Below are 17,722 nucleotides of genomic sequence, written 5' to 3'. Positions count from 1 at the left end.
TCCCCGCCTCGTCACAATCACTTCCCGGTCACGCCTTTGAGGCTCCTGCCGTGGCCCCTTCCCACAGACTACGCGTCCCGTGCGTCTCTGCGGCGGCGGAAGCGGAAGCGAGTACGGAGGTACCAGCTGGTCTCCGTAGGGGGGTAGGGGGCTCCATGAATGGAAGCGGCGGCGGCGGCGGGAGCGGCCTGAGCTGGGCGCCGGGGCCAGGGCCGGGGGCTGCCCAGGGCCTGCGCCGCTGCATGGGGGCGGCCCGCGGTCCCTGAAAGGAAGGGCAGACGGGCGGGCCGAGATAGGAGGGGCGGGGTCGGGCGGCCGCAGGCCGGAGGCTCGTCGGGCTGGAGCCGGTCACGATGCCCCGAAGGAAGCAAAGCCACCCGCAGCCCGTGAAATGCGAGGGGGTCAAAGGTCAGGGGTCAGGGGCCTTGAGGGGAGAGGAGTGGGGGTGGGGTCAGTGGAGTGGGCTCAGGTCTGGGTGGAGGGGGACTCCTGAGGGATGAAGTGGGCGATCCAGACTCCTAGATTCCCACCGAGGCACTAAGGGAATCAGAGTGGGTCAGCGAGTACGGGAAGTGTGGTCCACGAGGGCTGGTTCCTGAGGGAGAATCCACAAGCCCCCTCCCCTCTTCAGTGGATACTGAAGACTCCCTCGACGAAGGACCCGGGGCCCTGGTATTGGAGAGTGATTTGCTACTAGGCCAGGATCTGGAGTTTGAGGAGGAAGAGGAAGAGGAGGAAGGCGACGGCAACAGTGACCAGCTCATGGGCTTCGAGAGAGACTCGGAAGGTGGGTTTTCGGGTCTTGGTTAAGGATTAGCGGCCGCTGGAGACCCCAGCCCTTCAGGAGGCAGGTTAGGTGAACAGTACACCATTTCCTGCCACAACCGAGGGCTGGTTTAGTTTACATTTGAGCTAGATGACTTCATTTGTTTAATGTCCAATCACTTCCATCACTTTGTTGAGGTGAAGTTCTGAGGCCTGGTCAAAGGTGATAGGAATAGGAGGGTTGGTAAGTCACATGGAGCAACTGATTAAAAGTAAATGCCCTGTTCCTCTCCCTAGCCCATTCCTTATGTGTATTTACTTTTAAGAGAGGTTCAGGGAAGCAAACTCTCTGTAAATCATTCAACCCAGTACTTAGGTCTAATCTAACTCCCTTTCACCTGCAGCGTGAGCTCCTTTTGTATTGAGAGGTTTTAGTTTCTGTCTTTATCCTTCCATGTCCCTCTTCCCTGTGATCTTAGCATCACCCTACCCTAATTTGCTGCACTACCCATCCACTTATGCAAGATGTTTTTTGAAAGTCATTGAGGGGATCCATGTAAATATCAATCTGTTCTTTAGGCAGGCAAGTGGTATTACATGCATTACTTTGTCTCCACTTCCCTCCAAATTTTGCCTCAGAGATAGGTTTTATTTTATATCAGTTCCTTACTAAAAGGGGCCTTAGCAATAGAGCTTAGAAAAAGGTCTTGGGGCTCTCTGCCTTTCGTATTTTTACTTTCTTATCTCAAGAATTAATTACATTATGGACTCATTTCAGTCTGTGATCCACTGTGAGCCCTTGATCCTTGCCCATTCAGTGAAACTAGATACAGATCAATTCTACCATCACTAGATTAGTCCAGTATAACAGGTAGACAATTCATGTTGAATTTTCTGGAATTACTGCAGGGGAGACCTTGATTCCTAGGAGGGAACTAAAGGGATCATCAAAGCTAAGGGTGGAGCCAAGCAAGTGGGGAGACCATAAGTGAAAAGGGGAGAGTTTGGAGCCTGATCCTACCCCATGCTGATGTCTCTTCTCATGTCTATTTCACCAGGAGACTCTCTGGGGGCCAGGCCTGGGCTTCCCTATGGGCTGAGCGACGATGAGTCTGGGGGCGGCCGGGCACTAAGTGCGGAGAGTGAAGTTGAGGAGCCAGCCAGGGGTCCAGGGGAGGCCAGGGGTGAGAGGCCAGGCCCAGCCTGCCAGCTGTGTGGGGGGCCGACAGGTGAGGGGCCGTGTTGTGGGGCAGGAGGGCAGGGTGGGGGGCCCCTGCTGCCCCCACGGCTACTGTACTCATGCCGCCTCTGCACCTTCGTGTCCCACTACTCGAGCCACCTGAAGCGGCACATGCAGACACACAGCGGAGAGAAGCCGTTCCGCTGTGGCCGCTGCCCCTACGCCTCAGCCCAGCTCGTCAACCTGACACGACATACCCGCACCCACACTGGCGAGAAGCCCTACCGCTGTCCCCACTGCCCCTTTGCCTGCAGCAGCCTGGGCAACCTGAGGCGGCATCAGCGTACCCACGCAGGGCCCCCCACTCCTCCCTGCCCGACCTGTGGCTTCCGCTGCTGTGCTCCACGACCAGCCCGGCCTCCCAGTCCCACAGAGCAGGACAGGGCGGTGCCCCGGCGACCTGAAGGTAAGACACACCAGGGACCAAAGATCTTGGGACATGGGTGGCTGGCCCTAGGAATGCTTGGATTGGATTCATAGCCCAGGTCTTTGTCCCCACAGATGCTCTGCTCCTTCCAGATTTGAGCCTCCATGTGCCACCAGGTGGTGCCAGTTTCCTGCCAGACTGTGGGCAGCTGCGGGGTGAAGGGGAGGGCCTCTGCGGGACTGTATCAGAACCACTGCCAGAGCTGCTATTCCCTTGGACCTGCCGGGGCTGTGGACAAGAGCTGGAGGAGGGTGAGGGTAGTCGGCTGGGAGCTGCCATGTGTGGGCGCTGCATGCGAGGAGAGGCTGGAGGGGGTGCCAGTGGGGGGCCCCAGGGCCCCAGTGACAAAGGCTTTGCCTGTAGCCTCTGCCCCTTTGCCACTCACTATCCCAACCACTTGGCCCGGCACATGAAGACACACAGTGGTGAGAAGCCCTTCCGCTGCGCCCGCTGTCCTTATGCCTCTGCTCATCTGGATAACCTGAAACGGCACCAGCGTGTCCATACAGGAGAGAAGCCCTACAAGTGCCCCCTCTGCCCTTATGCCTGTGGCAATCTGGCCAACCTCAAGCGTCATGGTCGCATCCACTCTGGTGACAAACCTTTTCGGTGTAGCCTTTGCAACTACAGCTGCAACCAGAGCATGAACCTCAAACGTCACATGCTGCGGCACACAGGCGAGAAGCCCTTCCGCTGTGCCACCTGCGCCTATACCACGGGCCACTGGGACAACTACAAGCGCCACCAGAAGGTGCATGGCCACGGTGGGGCAGGAGGGCCTGGTCTCTCTGCCTCTGAGGGCTGGGCCCCACCTCATAGCCCATCCTCTGTTTTGAGCTCTCGGGGCCCACCAGCCCTGGGGACTGCTGGCAGCCGGGCTGTCCATACAGACTTACCCTGAACTAGGTGCTTCTTCCCCATGTTTTATACAGACGGACCAGAAGCCACCTTTTTCTCCCCCGCTGGCCAGGGGCTCCACACAGACTAACCTAGGCACTATAAGGACCAGCCCAACCCCATGGGCGGGGGGCCCATATGGACCAGGGGGCCTTGCCTTGACTGATGCACTTCACGAGCTCAGTGAGAAGGGCCCTGTATTCACCTCCGCTGCTCCCAGGGGCTGTGGACAAACCAGCTGGGGGACTGCCCAGCCTCCCACCTGTTTATTTAACTTATTTCAGTGCTTTGTAATAAAGGAAACACTAACAAAGCCATGTCTATGCTGAATTGGCAATGACAGGCAATTTGGCCTTACCCTTAGCATAGTAGTCCATGCTGTGATGGGGGAAGCAGGGGCAGTGAGAGGGAACCAGAGGTAGGCAGCAGTCAGGCTGAGTTTAATGATGGGTAACTGGGCCAGACCAGAGACCTCTGCCCATCCCCTTGGCCTTTGGCCCATGGCCCCAAGAAGCCAGAAGCGGCCCAGAGGGAGCTATAGTTCCTCCCCAAGGCAGGCAGCCATGGTCCCTTAGACTTTGTGCAAAATACTAAATACTAATTTGGCATCGAGGGCCAGCTCTGAAAAGAGAAGGGGCAATCCTCTGTGCAGCCAGCCCAGGGGATAAGGAAAGGTAGGTTATGAGGCCCCTGGCCAAGAGAAAGGGGGAAGGTAGGAAGGAAGAAGGAAAAGACCCCTCCGCCCCTAGCATGGGGGACACAGGCACAGGGCAAGTTTCTGTAAATTCCTCTGGGGTAGAGGGCAGACATCCAAGCAGTGGAGATTACAGATCCTCATCTCCAATGCCCTCGAAGGCGAAATTGCCGTGGACATCACTGGCACTGGCATCTGTGCTGGGACTGCCAATTCCCCGCAAGCTCACAGCACTCAGCTTACTCTGTAACAAAGGCAGGGTGGGGTCAGAGATCTTGGGCGTGCAAGATCCCCCAACAAACAGCAACCTCACCAACCCTGGAACTCACTGAGAGTTTGACCATAGACTCCCGGGTGGCATCAGGTGATTCCTGGGGAAAAAGAGGCAGAGGTGTCAGAAACTCACTAGGAGAGGTGAGGCAGGGCTGAGAGCCAGGGTTCTGACCAGGAGGTAATACTTACAAGCAGTGGTGGGGACTTCACTGCTTGCTGGCTGTCTGAGCGTCTCAGAGTGCCCCCCACCCGCCGACGCAGCATCTGGGGACAGATACAAGGTGCCGGTGAGGGCAGGATCACTTCCCCTCTCTCTCAAGAAAAGCCTCACATCTAGGACAAAAGGCAAGGGGAGCACACCTGCTCACTGCTCAGTCCACACTTGCTGCCTACCTTCCTGATACTGCCGCCAGATTTCTTCACCATCAGTTCATCAACCATGGACTGCAAGCAGATGCTCATCATGATAGCCTGAGGGCAAGAAGAGTGTCCAGCTTGATGAGAGTGGTGACTCTGAGCCCAGCACCACTAATGGCTCCCATATTGAGTACTGGAAACTCTACACTTTTATCTAAGGTGCTCCACAGGAGGCCTGAGGGTAGGTTCACACCTGAGGGCTAGTGATGGTGACCCACTGTAGCCGGTCCTTGCTCATGAGGTATTCAAAAGCCAGTTCCAGGCGCACCTCACCCCGGCCCCGGCCTGGGCTGCTTGTGCTTCCACTGGGCAATGGCACCTGGGACAGGAAGGGAAATTCAGTTGAGTTCACTCTGACCAACCTGTCTGGCTCCCTGACCCACTGCAGCCCATACCTAAGCTCAAGGCTTGCCAGGCCCCCAACCCAGGCCTCCCCCTCCTAACCTGACTCACAGAGGAGGTGACCCGCCAGCATCGCATGCGGGTGACCCGGAAGGAGCCTTCTCGGAGTTGCTGGCCAGGCAGGCGGAGCTGCAGGCTGAGCTCACTGTTGCCCGCGCTCACCACCACAGGACAGTCCTTTTCTGGGAAGTCAGCCACACAGGCATCAAAGCACAGGTAGCCATAGTGCCGCAGCGTCTGGGCCAGTCTCAGGAACTGAAAAATGGTCACCACATGGGGGTAGATTAGGAGGGGGAATGGGGCAGCTCAGAAAAAGCAACCCCGGCCGGGCGCGGTGGCTCACGCCTGTAATCCCAGCACTTTAGGAGGCAGAGGCAGGCGGATCACAAGGTCAGGAGATCAAGACCATCCTGGCTAACATGGTGAAACCCTGTCTCTACCAAAAATACAAAAAATTAGCCGGGTGTCGTGGCGGGCACCTGTAGTCCCAGTTCCTCGGGAGGCTGAGGCGGGAGAATGGCGTGAACCCGGCAGGCAGGGCTTGCAGTGAGCCAAGATTGCACCACTGCACTCCAACCTGGGCGACAGAGCAAGACTCCATGTCTTAAAAAAAAAAAAAAAAAGAAAAAGCAAGCCCTTGGAGGAAGACAGAGAGAGGAGGCAGGGCTCACCTCCTTCTTGGAGACTTTCTCTTGCAGAGATTTGAGTTGCCGGTGCTGTTCCTTGGTGACCAAGATCCACCCACGCTCAATATCTGATACCGTCTATAGTAGAGACAGGGGCAGGCAGTAGGAGGTCCCAGTCAGCAATCCAAGGAAAGTGTCTACCATTACCTCTGTCCAGCCTGACCCCTAGCCCCATACTTGAGTGACCTCTTTGCAGTAAGTCCTTGATCTTGTCAGCTTAATAAAAGTAGGGAGAGTAGATACTGTGCCAGCAGCACTGATAGTATTCTAGGAACTTCCCCACAAACTGGGAACAAAGACACGACAGCAGTTTTCTCGGGCGAGTGAGTCACTAGTTATTTTCTTCAGGGGAAGGGTTCTGAGGCAGCTCCAAGCTCACCTGAGCATAAAGCAGGTTCAGGCCAACCCGGTTCTCCATGACATCGTCATCATAGGCAGAGTCCCAATAACTGTGAGGCCAAGGGGTGGAAAGGGGTAATGGGGCTAAGCTGGGGTAAGGCAAGAGGTAGAATGGAAAACGGGCAAAACAGGAGCAATCTGGAACTATCAGGGGCTAATGGTATAGTGGGAGGAAGCTTGGGAGGCCTGGCAGAAACACCCAGCACTGCACCCCCTTGTCCAGATTATTCTGTCTCAGTATGTGACCCAATAATCCAATCCAGCACAGCACCTCCCACCCCACCCCTTCCAGGCCCAGCCCTGACCTCTTCCTTAGCACAATCTTATACTCTTGACTCCGAAGGCTGGTGACAGACACATAAGGCAGCTCAAACTCTTGCAATTTCCGTACAACTATGGATTTAAAAAATAAAGGAAAATGTAGTGAGATTTAAAGGAAGGGAAATCAAGAAAGAAGTGCCCTGAGGCAATGTTCATTCTGGGGGTGGGCGTGGGGAGTTAGAGGGGCTGCAAACTCACTACTGAAGTACAAGGAAGCAGTCAAGTCCAGAGAAACTCACAAGAAAAGGCTCCATCCTCTTTTTCTCGAACTAAGAATAGACTAAAGTATCCAATCAAGTCATCTGGAAGATCCAGCTTTGCGGCTACAGCCTGGGGATAGGGACAAAAGTACAGCTCATCATACTGGCTGGTTCCAATCATTCTCCAAGCCCAGGACCCTGGGATGCATGGGGAGAAGGGGCAGTGCTGAACAAGCGCCTCACCTCCAGGACATCCTCAGTCTGATCTGAAGTTAGCACGCTGACCAGAACTTTCTGCCCGTTGCTGAGCAGCACTTCCAAGGACACTTCCTCTGTGGGGACCTGCTGTGTCTCCTGTTGTGAGCACACATGGGGATGGGAGGCACTGCCTTGTCCCTTGCCTTGACCTATGCCCAACTCTATTTCTAGGTCCCTTGTGTGTCTTTATTCTCAGCTGCTTAAATATAGGCTGGGATTTCTTTGATTTCATAGGAACAGAAGAAGTTCCATTCCATTAAAAAAGATGACTCCTCTGTTATCAAGATGACATGGCCTGGCCTGGCTGGGTGTGGTGGCTCACGCCTGTAATCCCAGCACTTTGGGAGGCCAAGGCGGGTGGATCACCTGAGGTCAGGAGTTTGAGACCAGCCAGGCCAACACGGCAAAACCCTGTCTCCACTAAAAATACAAAAATTAGCCAGACATGGTGGCAGGCACCTGTAATTCTAGCTACTTGGGAGGCTGAGGCAGGAGAATTGCTTGAATCCGGGAGGTGGAGATTGCAGTGAGCTGAGATTGCCCCACTGCACTCCAGCCTGTGCAAAAGAGCGAGACTCCGTCTCAAAAAAATAAAAGACATGACCTTCCAGCAAGGTCCTTTCCTTAAATCTTGGTCCCACCCAAAGCCCTACCTGTTGTGCCCGACGCAGGAAACTGTTGAAGGTCTCGCTGCTCCCAAGCAATGGGTCTTGCCGAACTATGAGGACAAAAGAACATTATTACAGGAACTTAGCACTCACTCTCGGCTCCCCAGTCCTCCTCAGTAGGTTCCCCCGACCCCATTTCCTGGGCTGATGGTGGCCTGCCACATCCCCCAGCTGGCCTCACCTCACTCACTGTTTGCATAAATTCTTCACCTGCCCCACCCTTGGCTGCCATCTAGGTGAGTCCAGTCTATAGAACTAGGGAAATAACAATGATGTTAACCTAAAGCACATCAGATACAAATTAAGTTCTCTCCACTGATATTAAGACTAGTGTTATACTACTATTTCTCATAGATGTTAGTGCCCAAATTGTTTTGCTAGTACACAGAGTTACACATCCTCGTAGACTATTTACTTTGCTAATTGCATAACAGATCAAACAAGAGCCTTCCTAGATCTAGAAATTAAATCAGGCCCTTCGACAGAACCACCTGTTTTTAAGTCTCTCCCCATAGTCCTCAATATAGTTAACCTAGTTTCCTGCAACCACTCACCAGCTTGCATGTACTTCTCTAACTGCTCTCTCCTCTGTTCTACCTCAGCAGGAGTCAGAGAGAAAAGCTTCTTTGGGGGGAATGCAGGAAGCACATTGGCCCCATACTCCTTCCGAAGCTATTTAGAGAAAGAGATACAACCCTTCACATAAACACAGAAAATGAGAGGAGGCAATCTACACATGCTCATAATGTTCTCTTGGGTGCCCCTCCCTTCCCTCAGTCCCTGTTCCCGTCTACCCTGGTCATCTGAGAAACAATTCCTTTGACAGCAGTAGCATCTCAAGGGAGCTGTCCTAGATATAAGTTGTTCTCTATCTTACTGTGTACAAGTCAGCCCCTCCACAGTACGGGGAGGATTTGCACTGGGCCAAGACCTACAGGGAGCCCCTTGACCACCTAGCAAGACTGTTCACTGAACCCTCAAAGGAAGGAAAGGGCTTTATAAAGTGCACAGTTAATAGCTAAGTCTGTTCACAAAATATCTTAGGACTTAAAGGGACTTTGCAGATCAAAGAGTCCATCTTTCAGTTGTAGAAACTGAGGCCCAAAGAAATCAGGTAACGGCTGGGTACTGTGGCTCATGCCTGTAATCCCAGCATTTTGGGAGGCCAAGGTGGGTGGATCACCTGAGGTCAGGAGTTTGAGACCAGCCTGGCCAACATAGTGAAACCCGTCTCTACTAAAAATACAAAAATTAGCCGAGTGTGGCGGCAGCCGCCTGTAATCCCAGCTACTCAGGAGGCTGAGGAAGGACAATCGCTTGAACCCAGGAGGCAGAGGTTGCAGTGAGCCGAGATCGTGCCACTGCACTCCAGCCTGGGCAACAAGAGAGAAACTCCGTCCCAAAAAAAGAAATCAGGTAACTTGCTCAGGGTTGCACAACTAATTATCAGTGGAGCTCTACTGAATTAAATAGAGTTTATGATCTGGTAAGGAAGGAGGAGAAACATTGCATCACAGATACATAACGATAATTGGCACAGCTAAACACACTGAAATGAGCCGAAGAACACAAAAGGAAATCGGTGAATCGTTTGTATAGGCAGGGAAAAGAATTTCAAGTTGCCGCTCAGATGACAAAAGGAATGTGCTTTGACAGCCTGGGTGGAGGTGGTGGGGGGGGCGGGGAGGGGTTGGTTTGTCCATGCAGGGGTAAAGGCTACTAGAGCAGTAAGACTGGACAGAGAACCAGAATATAAGAACAGCAAGGGGCAGTTGTTGCGCGGACATTAAGCTTCTTAGGGAGTTCCCAGAAATGTCAGACAAGATAAACCAGGACCCTTCCCTGTAGCAGTGATTAAAGGGGAACTACAGCCTACAGGAACAAGAAACAAGAAGAGCGGGTAAAGGGAGACACTGACGTCCACGTGTAGGGAAGGGCTTGAAGCTGTCTCAAGGCAGGGGTGCTAGTCCCACCTGCTCGTGCAGCCCCAGGAGCTGGCTGTAGCGCACCCGACAGTGCAGGACTCCATTCACGTGAATGTTATAAGCCTGAGGACACAAAAGTAGTCAAGCATTTTAGGGTTGCGGTCTGCGCAACCCCCCTGAGAACCCTGACCGGAAGTTGCCTGGCAACTCGCCGGAGTAACGCGCTAATCTCCCGAGGGTTAGTTCGCTTGTTTTCGCCAGGGCCAGGTCCCAAAGCTGAAAGGCCAGTCCGGGGGAAATTCGGACGCTTGTGTTGCAGTCTCCCTAGCCAAGAGGCCAGTGACGCCCACCAGGGCAGCTGCGGCCTAGCTCAGGGAGGCGACCCGGCCTAAGGGCCTACACGAACTCGGGCGACCACTGCACGAATCACACACACGAGATAAGCTCCCAGAGAGGCCGTCGGGAGTCGGCGGCCCAGGACCAGGCCCGAAGGGTGGCGGTGAGGCCTCAGAGGCCGCTCCGAGACGGCTCGGGCCCGTTATCCCCGCCCCTGCCCGGCCCGGCTCCGGCCGCTCCTCACCACGTAGGCGGAGCCGCCGCTGTCCCCGCTGCGGGACTCGGTTTCGGGAATGGAAAAGTGCATGTTCCCTACGGCACGGCACGGCACGGCCGGGCTCCGGACTGTGAGGGCCGCAGCGGCTCTGCACGCTCCCCCTCCGCTGCTCAGCGAATCCCCGCAGCCTCACTCGCCATTTTGGGAGCCCTGCGATCCGATGTGGGAAGGCGGTGGGACGTCGGTTCTGGGACGCAATCGCCTGGGCATACTGGGAACTGTAGTCTAAAGGGCAAGAGCCGCCTGTCCGGACAGGGAGCCCAAAGTGGAGTTGGCCCTCATTGCAACCCGTAGTGCGGGGCGGGGCCCCGGGGCCCGTCGGAAATTGTAGTCCGATTGGGGCTGCGCGCTTCGCTTCTGCGGCTCAGCCTCCAGTCCAGGTGGCGCTGTGGACTCTGCAGCCGCGGAGCCAGGCAGCGGGGCGGCTTCGTGACCACGGCGGGCGGAGCCTAGGACTGAGGGCGATGGCTGCTGTGGCCCTGGCTGTTCGCGAGGGTGAGTGAAAAGCCAGGCCTGCCTACCGGTACGCGGGGCCGACGACCTCCGGACAGCTAGTGCCGGGCCCTGAGCCCCTTTGGGCCCCGCCGCTCCGTTCCACTGCCACGCTGGGCTCCGGTCTACACAGTCTCGAGCGCAGTCCCGCGCCGCGCACCGGCTGGTTGCTGTGAGGAGGGTCGGTGACCCCTCCTTTCCTTTGATCCGCCGTGCAGTGCGTCCCCACGCGGATCCCTGGCTCGCCCCGCGCCTGCCGGCGGAGCCGTGGTCATGCCAACCCAGCAGCCGGCTGCGCCGAGTACTAGTGCCGCCAAACCCTCTCGGAGTCTCTCTGGCTCACTTTGTGCCCTGTTTTCTGATGCAGACTCGGGATCCGGGATGAAGGCGGAGCTTCCCCCTGGGCCTGGGGTAAGTGAGGCTTCCCTCCCAAGCCGCCTGCCAAGCGCTACGCAGGAGGCTGTGCCAGCTTTATTCCGCCCCAGCTCCCATCCCGTGTCGGTTTATTTCTCAGTAAAGCCAGGAGATTTTACAGAGGTCTTGCAACCCTAGCGATAGATGATTCTGTCCCTGGAGGAGAAACGTCAGTCTCTGTGGATGTAAGCTTGTAACAGGTAGCTTGTGGAAGTTAGGACGAACTAGGGATTTAACCGTGTGGAAATCTTGTAAGCATCCAATAGTGTTTGTTCCCCTTTGGAATTGTTGGGGAAGAGCAGTATCCTATGTCTGTGTCTCAGGCAGTGGGGAGGGAAATGACCAAAGAAGAGAAGCTGCAGCTTCGGAAGGAAAAGAAACAGCAGAAGAAGAAACGGAAGGAAGAAAAGGGGGCAGAACCAGAAACTGGCTCTGCTGTATCTGCAGCCCAATGTCAAGGTGCGGGGTCTCTTTTAAAGGGCTGGGGTGTGGAGCTGCTAGAAGGATGTGGTGGGAGAGAGAAGGGAGAGACAGGACAAAGTTGATTTGAGCGTGTGTAAAGCAAAGAGGTTTACAAGGAGAGAAGCTAGTTTTAGCTGGGGCACGGATATCACCTGCCTGCAGCTCGGGCATTTTTTTTTTTAATGCTTTTAGTAGGCCCAACCAGAGAACTGCCAGAATCGGGCATTCAGTTGGGCACTCCTGGAGAGAAAGTTCCAGCTGGTCGGAGTAAGGCCGAACTTCGGGCTGAGCGTCGAGCCAAGCAGGAGGCTGAGCGGGCCCTGAAACAGGCCAGAAAAGGGGAACAAGGAGGACCACCTCCTAAGGCCAGCCCCAGCACAGCTGGAGAAACCCCCTCAGGTATCTTCCCTTTATTTTAAGACCTCCCTTACTCCTAATTCTAACGCCAGCTCAGGCTGCCCTATAGTAAAACAGCTCTCCCCTCCCATTCTCACCTTGGGACCCAGAGTTCTGAATTGTTCCTGCAACCCCATCATCCTATCCCTATTTCCTTTTCTACCCTATTCTCCCGTTTTCCCCACCTCATCCTGTTTTTCTTGATGCCCCTTATACCCTAAGAGCAAATTACACATTTCAAGACCTACAGTGTCCTGAAAACATGATCATTATCTTTCAGGAGTGAAGCGTCTCCCTGAGTACCCTCAGGTTGATGACCTACTTCTGAGAAGGCTTGTTAAAAAACCAGAGCGTCAACAGGTAGGAAGTGGGTTTGGTGCCTGACTAGAAAGAGCCTAGGGAAATGGACTGGAGGGAGGAAAGGTGATGGGTGCTTGGGTCAGAGTAGTCTTACTGTTCACTTCCTTTCCAGCTTTATCCCATCGTTTTTAAACTCTGGGCCATTGGTCCTGTTCCCTTGTTTTGTCAAGGTTCCTACACGAAAGGATTATGGATCCAAAGTCAGTCTCTTCTCTCACCTACCCCAGTACAGCAGACAAAACTCTCTGACCCAGTTTATGAGGTAGGATCCTATGAAATTGTCATAACTTTTGAGTCTGAGGAGTTTTAGTAAGTCAGTATTGAAAGTGTCTAGTAATCTGAGATGGACTCTGTAGGAAAAAGTATGAACCCAAGGCAGAACTGTAGAGGAAGTGGGGAAATCTGCTAGTGAAGGGAGTTCCTTTTCATCAGGGGCAGGTGGGCAGTAGATGCTCAAGCTCCCTTTCAAAGTATGTGACACCGCCATCCCATCAGCATCCCATCCTCTGTGATCCACCCAGCCATGGTGCGACTCGGCCTGCAGTACTCCCAGGGCCTGGTCAGTGGCTCCAATGCCCGGTGTATTGCCCTGCTTCGTGCCTTGCAGCAGGTATGTCCCATCCTGTTCTCTCTTATGATCCAACCCCACCTCCCCCAACACTACCCCAGCTTCTGTCACCCAAGGTCATCTCTGGAGGACAGAGGGAATACTCCTACCCTCAGAACATTTTCCTCAGTGAAGCTTACCCCCAGCCCCCGTTCAGAGATCTTTATTAAGGGGCATTTTGCAGATCACCTTGTGTACCCTATAGGTGATTCAGGATTACACAACACCACCCAATGAAGAACTCTCCAGGGATCTAGTGAATAAACTAAAACCCTACATGAGGTAGGGACAACACTATAAGTCCACTCCCACCTCGCCCAATCTTTGTCTTGTACTCTTTTTCCTGCTTTTCTATCTCTCTTTTCATTTTGTGTTGTATTTTCTTTTAAAAGACTTTTTTTTAAATGTGAAAGTTCTGTAAGTTGTGAAGAGGTGCACAGATACAAGGTATTGCTGTTGTATTATAGCTTCCTGACTCAGTGCCGTCCCCTGTCAGCGAGTATGCACAACGCCATCAAGTTCCTTAACAAGGAAATCACCAGTGTGGGCAGTTCCAAGCGGGAAGAGGAGGTGATGAGTATGAGAAATAAGGAAGGCATGCACCTGTGGGTAAAATTAAGAAACATGTTAAAAACTCCCGGGAAGGTCATCATAAGCCTTTTTTTGCCCTAGTCAAGGGTTAAGGAAGGGTTTGTCCATTCTGAGTTATGCCATCTCTGGGCCCTCTATAGGCTTGTCATCATACATATTCAAGCACCTGGCATGATCATCAGAGAGCTAAAAGCGTCCATTTCTTGTTCACTAAGGATTTTACTCCATTTAGGCCAAGTCAGAACTTCGAGCAGCCATTGATCGGTATGTGCAAGAGAAGATTGTGCTTGCAGCTCAGGCAATTTCACGCTTTGCTTACCAGAAGATCAGTAATGGAGATGTGATCCTGGTATACGGATGGTATGGTCCAGACCCTGTGACTGAGCAGATTGGGAGTTGGAATGATCTGAAGAAGGGACTACCCACTTGCCTTTGGGAATAAGTTAGTCATCAGTTACTGACATTTATAACTGAATCCTCCTCTTCATTCACTCTAGCTCATCTCTGGTATCACGAATTCTTCAGGAGGCTTGGACAGAGGGCCGGCAGTTTCGAGTGGTAGTGGTGGACAGCCGGCCATGGCTGGAAGGAAGGCACACACTACGTTCTCTAGTCCATGCTGGTGTCCCAGCCTCCTACCTGCTGATTCCTGCAGCCTCCTATGTGCTCCCAGAGGTGAGTACAGAGGAAAAGGACTCCAAAGTTGGCAGTAAAAAGGTGCAGTAGTATAGACATAATCTCACCTTCCCAGAGTTACAGTTTTGTTTTTGTTTTGAGATAAGGATGGAGTGCAGTGGCGTGATCACAGCTCACTGCAGTCTTGACCTCCTGGGCTGAGGTGATCTTCCCACCTCCGCCTCTGAGTAGCTGGGACTACTGGTGTGTGCCACCATGGCCAGCTAGTTTTTTATTTTTCTTGTAGAGATGGGATATCGCTACGTTGCCCAGGCTGGAACTCCTGGGCTTAAGCAGTTCCCCGTCTCGGCCTCCCAAAGTACTGGGATTATAGGCATGAGCCACTGTGCCCAGCCACAATTTTTTTTTTTTTTTTTTTTTTGAGACGGAGTCTCGCTCTGTCGCCCAGGCTGGAGTGCAGTGGCGCAGTCTCGGCTCACTGCAAGCTCTGCCACCCAGGTTCACGCCATTCTCCTGCCTCAGCCTCTCCGAGTAGCTGGGACTACAGGCGCCCGCCACCACGCCCGGCTAATTTTTTGTATCACAATTATTTAAAAATATTAGAATTATATAGCCCTGGCTTGGCGCCATGGCTCACGTCTGCAATCTCAGCACTTTGGGGTCCAAGGCAGGAGGATCACTTGAGCCCAGGAGTTCAAGACCAGCCTGCTCAACATAATGAGACCCTGTCTATACACACACACACACACACACACAAACACACACACACACACACACGGCTACAGTGAGCTGTGATTGCACCACTGCACTCCAGCCGGGGCAACAGAGTGAGACCCTGTGTCAAAAAAAATAATTATATAGCCCTGTTTATATTTAATTGGAAAAACACTCACAGTATATTATAGCAGTCTAGCTATTGCAAAAACATTACATTAAACTAGCAACCAGGAAGAGGGAACAAGACAAAAGTAACTTCAAAGTTTAGTTTTCCTGTGGGAGATTTGGTGGGTCAGTGGTCAGGTGTTTTCACAGAAGAAAAGCCATCATTAAGATTTATTAGGCCGGGCACGGTGGCTCAAGCCTGTAATCCCAGTACTTTGGGAGGCCAAGGCAGGCGGATCACCAGGTCAGGAGTTTGCAGTCATCCTGGCTAACACAGTGAAACCCCGTCTCTACTAAAAATACCAAAGATTATCCAGGCATGGTGGCGGGCGCCTGTAGTCCCAGCTACTCGGAGAGGCTGAGGCAGGAGAATGTCGTGAACCCAGGAGGCGGAGCTTGCAGTGAGCTGAGATCACGCCACTGCACTCCAGCCTGGGCAACAGAGCGAGACTCTGTCTCAAAAAAAAAAAAAAAAAAGGATTTATTAATTGCCGGACTCAGTGGTTCACACCTGTTATCCTAGCACTTTGGGAGGCTGAGACAGGCAGATCACCTGAGGTTGGGAGTTCGAGACCAGCCTGACCAACGTGGAGAAACCCCGTCTCTACTAAAAATATAAAAATACAACAAATCAGCTGGGAGTGGTGGTGCATGCCTGTAATCCCAGCTACTCAAGAGGCTGAGGCAGGAGAATCACTTGAACCCAGGAGGCGGATGTTGTGGTGAGCTGAGATCACGCCATTGCACTTCAGCCTGGGTAACGAGAGCAAAACTTCGTCTCAAAAAAAAAAAAAAAAAAAAAGATTTATTACTTGTCGCTTTGTTTTTGTTTCTTTCCCTTTTCACAGGTGTTGAGGTTTATTACTTGTCTTAATGTTGCTGTCGTATAAGTAGGGGACCTTATTCTGCATTGATACAACAATGACATTTTTTCTTCCCCTTCTCCTGTGAAACAAACAGGTTTCCAAGGTGCTATTGGGAGCTCATGCACTCTTGGCCAACGGGTCTGTGATGTCACGGGTAGGGACAGCACAGTTAGCCCTGGTGGCTCGAGCCCATAACGTACCAGTGCTGGTTTGCTGTGAAACATACAAGTTCTGTGAGCGTGTACAGACTGATGCCTTTGTCTCTAATGAGCTAGGTAAGGAGGGCAAAAGAGAAGCCTGCAGCTACCTGTGAAGACTTGAGAGGGAGGGAGAGGGGTGGATAAACTAGGACTTCTTTTCTGAAAGAACATAATGGGTACACCTTCCATTGCAGATGACCCTGATGATCTGCAGTGTAAGCGGGGAGAACATGTCACGCTGGCTAACTGGCAGAACCACGCATCCCTGCGGTTGTTGAATCTAGTCTATGATGTGACTCCCCCAGAGCTTGTGGATCTGGTAATCACGGAGCTGGGGATGATCCCTTGCAGTTCTGTACCTGTTGTTCTACGAGTCAAGAGCAGTGACCAGTGAGGGGGGAAACACAGGGTTAATAAATGCCATACTCCCTACCCTCAGCAACTCTGCTGCCTTTGTTTCTCTTTTAGCATCTCCACCACTTAAGTTAGGAGTCCAGACTCCACAACCCCTTTTATCACCTGCTACTAACCTCAGACCTTTGTGAAGACCTGCTCAGGTAACTAGTTCCATGCCAGTGCATTGGGGCTAACCTGAAGACCCGTATAAAGAACCAAAACTACCCAAATCAATCATTCACTGAGCATCTACATGCCAGACACTAAACTGGGTATGAGGAGGAATATGAAAACAAATAGTCCTGGGCTGAGTGCAGTGACTCATTCCTATAATCTCAGCATTTTGGGAGGCTAAGGCAGGAGGATTATTTGAGCCCAGAGGTTTGAGACCAGCCTGGGCAACATGGCAATCCGGTCTCTACAAAAAATAAAAATTAGCTGGGCATGGTTGTGCTCATCTGTTGTCCCAGCTACTCAGGAGGCTGAAGCTGGAGGATTGCTTGAGCCCAGGAGGTAGAGGCTGCAGTAAGCCATGATTGTGCCACTGCAGTCGTCCAGCCTGGGTGACAGAGTGAGACTTTTGTCTCAAGAAAGAGTCCTAACCTTATAAATTAGCATTTGTTGAATACTTTTTGTGTGTCAGAAACTGTTCTGAACCCTTTCCTACCCATTTAGGAAGATTAATACAACTGTGAAGGCTGGGTGCGGTGGCTCATGCCTGTAATCCTAGCACTTTGGGAGGCCAAGGCAGGCAGATCACCTGAGGTCAGGAGTTTGAGACCAGCCTGGCCAACGTGATGAAACCCTGTCTCTACACTAAATACAAAAATTAGCTGGGCATGGTGGCACATGTCTGTAATCCCAGCTACTCCAGAGGCTGAGGCAGAAGAATCGCTTGAACCCAGGAGATGGAGATTGCAGTGAGCCGAGATCGCACCATTGCACTCCAGCCTGGGCAACAAAGTGAGGCTCTATCTCTAAAAATAAAAATAATAATACAACTCTATGAAGTAAATGCGATTTTACAGATGAGATAATGGAAGCATAGAAAGGTTAAGTTGCTTGCCCAAGGCAACACAGCTCAGACACAGAAAGGTTAAGTTACTTACCCAAGTAACACAGAAAGATTAAGTTACTTGCCCTAGGTAGCACAGCTAGTCAGTAGCTAAACCAGGATGTGACCTCAGGCAGTCTGGATCTAGAGATTGTGCCCTTAACTTTTGTGCTATATTCCC

The 17,722-nt window shown here is 52.6% G+C and overlaps 3 protein-coding genes across 11 annotated transcripts; 2 read left to right on the top strand and 1 right to left on the bottom strand.

Moving 5' to 3' along the window:
• The first annotated feature begins 32 nt into the window (after positions 1 to 32).
• Positions 33 to 3,642, top strand: ZNF513 (zinc finger protein 513). 2 transcript variants are annotated; one of them, XM_032172546.2, is made up of 4 exons: positions 33 to 119; positions 632 to 787; positions 1,824 to 2,411; positions 2,507 to 3,491. In XM_032172546.2, exons 2-4 carry the CDS (start codon positions 763 to 765, stop codon positions 3,331 to 3,333), a joined length of 1,440 nt encoding a protein of 479 aa, XP_032028437.1. In that variant the 5' UTR covers positions 33 to 119; positions 632 to 762; the 3' UTR covers positions 3,334 to 3,491. The 2 variants fall into 2 exon arrangements, with proteins under 2 accessions (XP_032028437.1, XP_032028436.1); XM_032172545.2 differs by lacking the exon at positions 33 to 119 and adding an exon at positions 146 to 408 and having other exon boundaries at positions 2,507 to 3,642.
• A 106-nt stretch (positions 3,643 to 3,748) lies between these two features.
• SNX17 (sorting nexin 17) lies at positions 3,749 to 10,554 on the bottom strand. 2 transcript variants are annotated; one of them, XM_032172548.2, is made up of 15 exons: positions 10,153 to 10,554; positions 9,621 to 9,695; positions 8,202 to 8,319; positions 7,633 to 7,697; positions 6,965 to 7,075; positions 6,761 to 6,851; positions 6,506 to 6,593; positions 6,181 to 6,250; positions 5,787 to 5,879; positions 5,158 to 5,370; positions 4,907 to 5,032; positions 4,690 to 4,767; positions 4,486 to 4,560; positions 4,353 to 4,394; positions 3,749 to 4,267 (listed from the first exon to the last, which is right to left on the bottom strand). In XM_032172548.2, the coding sequence occupies exons 1-15, from the start codon at positions 10,213 to 10,215 to the stop codon at positions 4,154 to 4,156; spliced, it is 1,422 nt and encodes a 473-aa protein (XP_032028439.1). In that variant the 5' UTR covers positions 10,216 to 10,554; the 3' UTR covers positions 3,749 to 4,153. The 2 variants fall into 2 exon arrangements, with proteins under 2 accessions (XP_032028439.1, XP_032028440.1); XM_032172549.2 differs by having other exon boundaries at positions 5,167 to 5,370.
• Positions 10,530 to 16,567, top strand: EIF2B4 (eukaryotic translation initiation factor 2B subunit delta). 7 transcript variants are annotated; one of them, XM_032172540.2, is made up of 13 exons: positions 10,530 to 10,680; positions 11,045 to 11,088; positions 11,415 to 11,550; positions 11,749 to 11,952; positions 12,230 to 12,309; positions 12,480 to 12,571; positions 12,805 to 12,919; positions 13,122 to 13,198; positions 13,384 to 13,486; positions 13,740 to 13,867; positions 14,005 to 14,182; positions 15,986 to 16,166; positions 16,286 to 16,564. In XM_032172540.2, exons 1-13 carry the CDS (start codon positions 10,650 to 10,652, stop codon positions 16,483 to 16,485), a joined length of 1,569 nt encoding a protein of 522 aa, XP_032028431.1. In that variant the 5' UTR covers positions 10,530 to 10,649; the 3' UTR covers positions 16,486 to 16,564. The 7 variants fall into 7 exon arrangements, with proteins under 7 accessions (XP_032028431.1, XP_032028430.1, XP_032028429.1 ...); XM_032172539.2 differs by having other exon boundaries at positions 11,746 to 11,952; XM_032172538.2 differs by lacking the exon at positions 10,530 to 10,680 and having other exon boundaries at positions 10,840 to 11,088; positions 16,286 to 16,563.
• The last annotated feature ends 1,155 nt before the right edge of the window (positions 16,568 to 17,722 follow it).

The sequence above is a fragment of the Hylobates moloch genome, unplaced genomic scaffold (assembly GCF_009828535.3).
Source record: "Hylobates moloch isolate HMO894 unplaced genomic scaffold, HMol_V3 SCAFFOLD_13, whole genome shotgun sequence".
Taxonomy (NCBI): Eukaryota; Metazoa; Chordata; class Mammalia; order Primates; family Hylobatidae; genus Hylobates; species Hylobates moloch.
This window is presented reverse-complemented; position numbering and strand designations above follow the sequence as displayed.